This window comes from Rutidosis leptorrhynchoides, chromosome 3, assembly GCF_046630445.1.
Source record: "Rutidosis leptorrhynchoides isolate AG116_Rl617_1_P2 chromosome 3, CSIRO_AGI_Rlap_v1, whole genome shotgun sequence".
Taxonomy (NCBI): Eukaryota; Viridiplantae; Streptophyta; class Magnoliopsida; order Asterales; family Asteraceae; genus Rutidosis; species Rutidosis leptorrhynchoides.
In genome coordinates, this window is record NC_092335.1 from 548,385,834 (window position 1) to 548,392,175 (window position 6,342).

Here is a 6,342-nt window from a genome sequence, read left to right on the forward strand (position 1 = left end):
GTAAGTCACCTTGAATTATACTCATGAAAATAATAATATGTCACTACTTCATCATCTCGAATCAAAGCTTCTTTAATGGAAATTAACTCGCAGTGTTTTGTCTGTTATCATTTAGATGAAACCACTGCATGCCAATTAATCAATAAATTAATTAAGTCTGAATTAGTACGTTTTTATAGCTACATATTATATTCCTTTTATGGGGCTGAGTTCATTACAATGCCTTGGATTAACTACTTTTTTTTTTTTTAAGTAATACTCACTATAGATATAAAATAGTATAAATAAAAAGCAGAGGCCATTAACTACTACTAATTATTACCAATTTGCCCCCATTCAGATGGACGCCATGGGTAAGGGTTTGAGCTCGATGCCTTCAATTTGTAAACTATATTCATGTCTCTCAAAGTCTACAGTACAGCTTTGATCGTAGATAGTAAAGTCATCCAACCTGGCCACCAACCATTCATCTTCTCTCTTTTCTCCAATATGTACAATCGATATTTGTTTCCCCCCTCCGTTCATTTCGTATATGATCGATATGTATTGTTGTTTCAAGTTCTCTTTGAGAATTTGAGGGCATTTGAAGACAAGGTTTACTGTGTATGTAATATATGTTGACAAAAATTGGGTAGAGATAACTACACTGAAGGTTCCACCATGTGTATTATAGGTACCTGATTTAAATCTGCATAACGAAGCAATCACAAGGGTATAACTTACAGAGTAAAAAGTCTAGAAACCTAGCTAGGAAGAAACGGGAGAGATAAAAAAAAAAAAAAAAAAAAAGTAGGAAAATTCACCTTGAATTATATTCATCAGAATATCGATCATTATAATTGATAAAGTTATATTCATCATATACACATTCTTTGCTGGACACTAATTTAATGGGATTTTCGTCGTCAATGTCCTTCATTGTAATCCACTGCATATAATACATTTATTAGAATGAGTTAAGCTGTTATGTATTTTGATTGTTCAAGAGATCTAATACGTTAAATGCAAAATAATGTGAAGCTGAAATACAATATTATATAACTAGGTAATTACCGTTGTGCCACCGTTAACAAAAAATCCCTCTAGGCAAGCTTTCAGTTCTTCTAAGGATGAGTAGGTGAGAGGAGGTGTTGCAAAGTTGAGTATATCTTCATACCCCTTTACCTCCTTAAATCGAAGCGGAAACTCAAAGTTTTCCTGATATTTTAGTGCCTTCTCAAGGTATAACAAAACAAGATATATCGTTGGCCGTTCAATACGAGATCGTTTCAGACATTGAAAAGCGATATCTGAGAATATTTTCAAAGAAGTTGGGCACATGTTATGTTTGAGATCTGTAAAAATGATCTCATCTAGCTTATTTTCTTCATACCTCTTTTTCCACATTAGTACTAAATAACGAAACTGACCATCGTTGCTTTTTTGCGAGCATAATTTACCACATAAGACTTCAAATAAGACAACACCAAAAGAATAAATATCGGACTCTTTGGTTAGTGAGTACGTCTCCAAAAACAGAGGATCACAGTACCCGAGAGTACCCAACGCGTTGGTCAATAGCATTGAGTTTTCCTGATTGACGGGAGCAATTTTTGACAACCCGAAGTCAGCAACTTTAGCATTCCACTTATCATCTAAAAGGATATTCGCACTCTTGATATCACAATGGATAAGTCTTTGGCTTGTATCCCTTGGATCATGTAGGTAGTTTAGTCCCTTCGCAGCGGCAACGCATATCTTCAGACGTTGCGTCCAATTGAGACCCGTAGAAGCTAAATGGCGGTCAAGGCTTCCACGAGACGCGTACTCGTAGACTAGGATCATCTCCTTCCCTTGAATGCAATATCCGAGAAGACAGATGATATTTGCATGTTTGTAACGAGAAAGAAACGTGATCTCTTTCAAGAACTCTGCGTCTCCTTGCCCATGTTTACGATCGAGACATTTAAATGCAACCATGTTGCGGTCATTAAAGCGAGCAAGAGCTCCCATGTACACCCTCCCGAATCCACCGCCTCCAACAAAGTTGTTATGGTCAAAGTTGTTAGTGGCTGATGTTATCTCTTCCCATCGAATTTTGAGATTTTTGAATTTCTTCATGAATGCATCCATTATATATCTTGGATCAAACGGTAATGATAAAATCAAAATCAAGAGTGGTACTTAATTGCAAGATCAGAGCAAAGCTGACTCAAGATCTACCTTACCAAACAAGCACTCTTGAATTGGTTGCAGTCGTATAGAGAATCCTTTGCATTTATCATTTCTGGGGTAACTAGCCAGCTATACGTTAGTGGGTTAATTGGTATGTAAATGTAAATGTAGCCCACATATTTGATTAGTATATTTTAATTTTATTTCTTGCATAAACAAAAAAAGAAATGGATGGCATTTTAATAAACAAAGGCACACCACGTGCAGAATGTGATGAGAATATGAGATGCCAGAGTGGCCGGATGCAAAAGTCAATCCTCCAAGTGTGTCAACCAGTGTTAGGTGAGATATGATCATCATTTAATTGAATTCATAATGATAATTGGAAGAAAACTAGCGTGGAATCTCAGCACGACAAAATGTTGTGAGTGAAGATTGAACAAGATCCCCCTTTCAATTCTGTTTTCACATTACCGAAATTCACAAATTCCTCTAAAAGTAGGGTTTACATCAATCCAATTTCACATAAGATAGCACAAACAGTAAGTAACTAAGTGCACCTATGTAAAATCACTGTCAATTCAAAAATAAAAAATAAAAAATTCACTTGATGGAGGAAGGCAGGAAGCGGTGGAGGGCAGCTATTCGAAAGCGAACTCGGGCCTGGAGATATGAATGGAATTTTAATAAACAGTGGCACACCATTTTTTTTAACTGCTGAATTTTTTTTTATAAAAGCTAGCAAAGCACTAGGAAAAATACAAAATTACAAACAATCCGATGAATTTTGACTCAAATGGACCAATTAATTCTAGTTTTTTTATATCTAGAAAATACTAGTAACTGTTATAATTCAGTAGGCTTATAACTACCTTTAGTGGTTTGATTCTTGATGTTATAATTCAGTAGGCTTATAACTACCTTTAGTGGTTTGATTCTTGATGTTATAATTCAGTAGGCTTATAACTACCTTTAGTGATTTGATTCTTGATTTAGAATACTAATAATGAAGTGTAAGAACAAAGATGATAATGGAGAGAAAGAAAGAAACACTTTGTAAGTGTGAGAAATGGTGCAAGTTTAATGCTTGCATTCATGAGTATTTATAGCCTAAAATCTCAATATAAAAATACATACTTTGTGTACCAAAATTGACTATATGTATACACCAAAATTGACTATCCATATCTATATTATTATTATTATTATAACACTCCCCCTTGGATAGCAATTTTATTTTGTTGAAGATCAACTATAAATTACTGCCTCGTTAAAAACCTTGCTAAAGAAAACCCAGTGGGAAAAAACTTTAGCTAAGGGAAAAAGAGTGCAGCATGGAGTTGACTCCCCCTCAAGTAGACATCGCTTCAGCTGTTACATCTTTTGAACATGTCTCATGCCAATGTTATGAACGTGTGTTCTGAAAATAGCAGTTGGAAGTGCTTTCGTGAAAAGATCAGCAGAGTTTTTGCTAGATTGCACATATCTCATTTCAATCTGGTTGTCCTTAATGAGATTTTGAGTGTATGAGAAGAATCTAGGTGGTATGTGTTTTGTTCGGTCACTTTTGATATACCCTTCTTTCATCTGTGCTATGCAAGCTGCATTATCTTCATAGATAGTTGTTGGACTTTTATCGCGTTCTAGTCCACAAGAATCAGTAATGAGTTGTGTCATTGATCTCAACCAAAAACATTCTCGAGTAGCTTCATGTAATGCAATCACTTCGGCATGATTTGACGATGTAGCAACAAGTGTTTGTTTTTGAGAACGCCATGATATTGCAGTACCTCCATTTAGGAATACATATCCAGTTTGAGATTTAGCTTTATGTGGATCAGATAAATAACCTGCATCTGCATAACCAACCAAATCTTGTTTTGATTCGTTAGAATAAAATAATCCTAAATCAGTAGTTCCTCGAAGGTATCGAAATATGTGTTTGATCCCATTCCAGTGTCTTTTGGTAGGAGCAGAGCTGAACCTTGCCAATAAATTAACTGCAAAAGAAATGTCAGGTCTTGTACAATTTGTAAGATACATAAGAGCTCCAATTGCACTAAGATATGGTACTTCTGGTCCAAGAATGTCTTCTTGATCTTCACATGGACGAAATGGATCAGCTTCAACATTGAGTGATCTAACAACCATAGGAGTACTTAATGGTTTTGCCTTGTCCATATTGAAACGTTTCAAAATCTTTTCAGTATATGTTGTTTGATGTACAAGTAAACCATTAGGCATATGCTCAATTTGTAAACCAAGACAATACTTGGTTTTTCCGAGATCTTTCATTTCAAATTCTTTCTTTAGAAGTTGAATGGCTTCATGGATCTCTTTATTTGTACCTATGATGTTAAGATCATCAACATAAACAGCTATGATCACATATCCGGATGTTGTTTTCTTAATGAAAACACAAGGGCAAGTAAGATTATTTGTATACCCTTTGCTTATCAAGTAATCACTTAATCGGTTATACCACATACGTCCCGATTGTTTTAACCCATATAAAGATCTTTGTAATTTAATCGAATACATTTCTTTGGGTTTTGCATTTGATGCTTCTGGTACCTTAAATCCTTCAGGTATCTTCATATATATATCACTATCAAGTGATCCATATAGGTAAGCAGTCACAACATCCATGAGATGCATTTCTAAATTTTTAGAAACTGCCAGACTGATTAAGTACCTAAAAGTAATTGCATCCATAACAGGGGAATAAGTTTCTTCATAATCAATTCCCGGTCTTTGAGAAAAACCTTGAGCTACAAGTCTAGCTTTATACCTTGTAACTTCATTTTTCTCATTTCTTTTTCGGACAAAAATCCATGTGTATCCTACAGGTTTCACATCTTTAGGAGTGAGAATGATGGATCCGAAAACTTTTCTTTTATTGAGTGATTCTAATTCAGCTCGTATTGCTTCTTTCCATTGAGCCCAATCATGTCTATTTTGACATTCAACCATAGATGTTGGTTCTGGATCATCATCATTATTCATGATGTCATATGCAACATTAAATGAAAATTTCTCATCAAGATTTTTCATTTCATTTCGGTTCCATAATATTTTTGAATATGCATAATTGATTGCAATTTCTGTATTGACATCATCAATCTCCTCTGCAGTAGGAGTACTGATTTGTGGTTCTTCTTGAACACTTTCTTTTACTTCATTATCAGCTGATTTTCTTTTTCGAGGATTTTTATCCTTTGAACCGATTGGTCTTCCACGTTTCTGACGTGGCAAAGATTCATGAGTGACGTTATTGCCAGCTTTTGGAATTTCAATTCGAGCTGGAGTATTTACTGCTGGTATATATGATTTTGTCACCGTTTTTGTATCTGTAAATGCATCAGGCAATTGATTTGCAAGTTCTTGTATATGCATTATCTTTTGAACTTCTGTCTCGCATTCTTTTGTGCGAGGATCAAGATACTTTAATTGAGGTTCACACCATGAAACATCATTTTCTTTATTTTTCATTTCTCCCCCTAATCTAGGGAACAATGTTTCATTAAAATGACAATCAGCAAAACGTGCTGTAAAAACGTCACCTGTCATAGGTTCAATATACCTTAATATTGAAGATGTTTCATATCCAACATATATTCCCAACCTCCTTTGGGGACCCATTTTTGTACGTTGTGGTGTCGGAATTGGAACATACACTGCACAACCAAATGTTCTAAGATGGGAAATATTTGGCTCTTGACCAAAAGCAAGTTGTAGGGGGGAATATTTATGACTTGCACTTGGTCTGATGCGAATCAATGCAGCAGCATGTAAAATTGCATGACCCCATATAGATACAGGGAGTTTTGTTCTCATTATCAATGGTCTAGCGATTAATTGTAAACGTTTAATCAATGACTCGGCTAAACCATTTTGTGTATGCACATGAGCAACAGAATGTTCAACAACAATTCCTATAGACATGCAATAGTCATTAAATGCTTGAGATGTAAATTCACCAGCATTATCAAGTCTCACCCTTTTAATGGTGTAATCAGGAAAATGAGCTCTCAATTTAATAATTTGGGCAAGAAATTTTGCAAATGCCACATTACGGCTTGATAACAGACAAACATGAGACCATCTGCTAGATGCGTCTATTAGAACCATGAAATATCTAAATGGTCCACATGGTGGATGAATTGGTCCACATATATCACCTTGAAT

At 35.2% G+C, this 6,342-nt stretch overlaps 1 protein-coding gene across 1 annotated transcript; it reads right to left on the reverse strand.

Annotated features, from left to right (window-relative positions):
• Positions 1 to 336: 336 nt before the first annotated feature.
• On the reverse strand, positions 337 to 2,114 carry LOC139902016 (probable serine/threonine-protein kinase PBL28). The gene is made up of 3 exons (XM_071884673.1): positions 1,054 to 2,114; positions 804 to 928; positions 337 to 688 (listed from the first exon to the last, which is right to left on the reverse strand). The coding sequence occupies exons 1-3, from the start codon at positions 2,110 to 2,112 to the stop codon at positions 337 to 339; spliced, it is 1,536 nt and encodes a 511-aa protein (XP_071740774.1). The 5' UTR covers positions 2,113 to 2,114.
• Between the last annotated feature and the right edge of the window lie 4,228 nt (positions 2,115 to 6,342).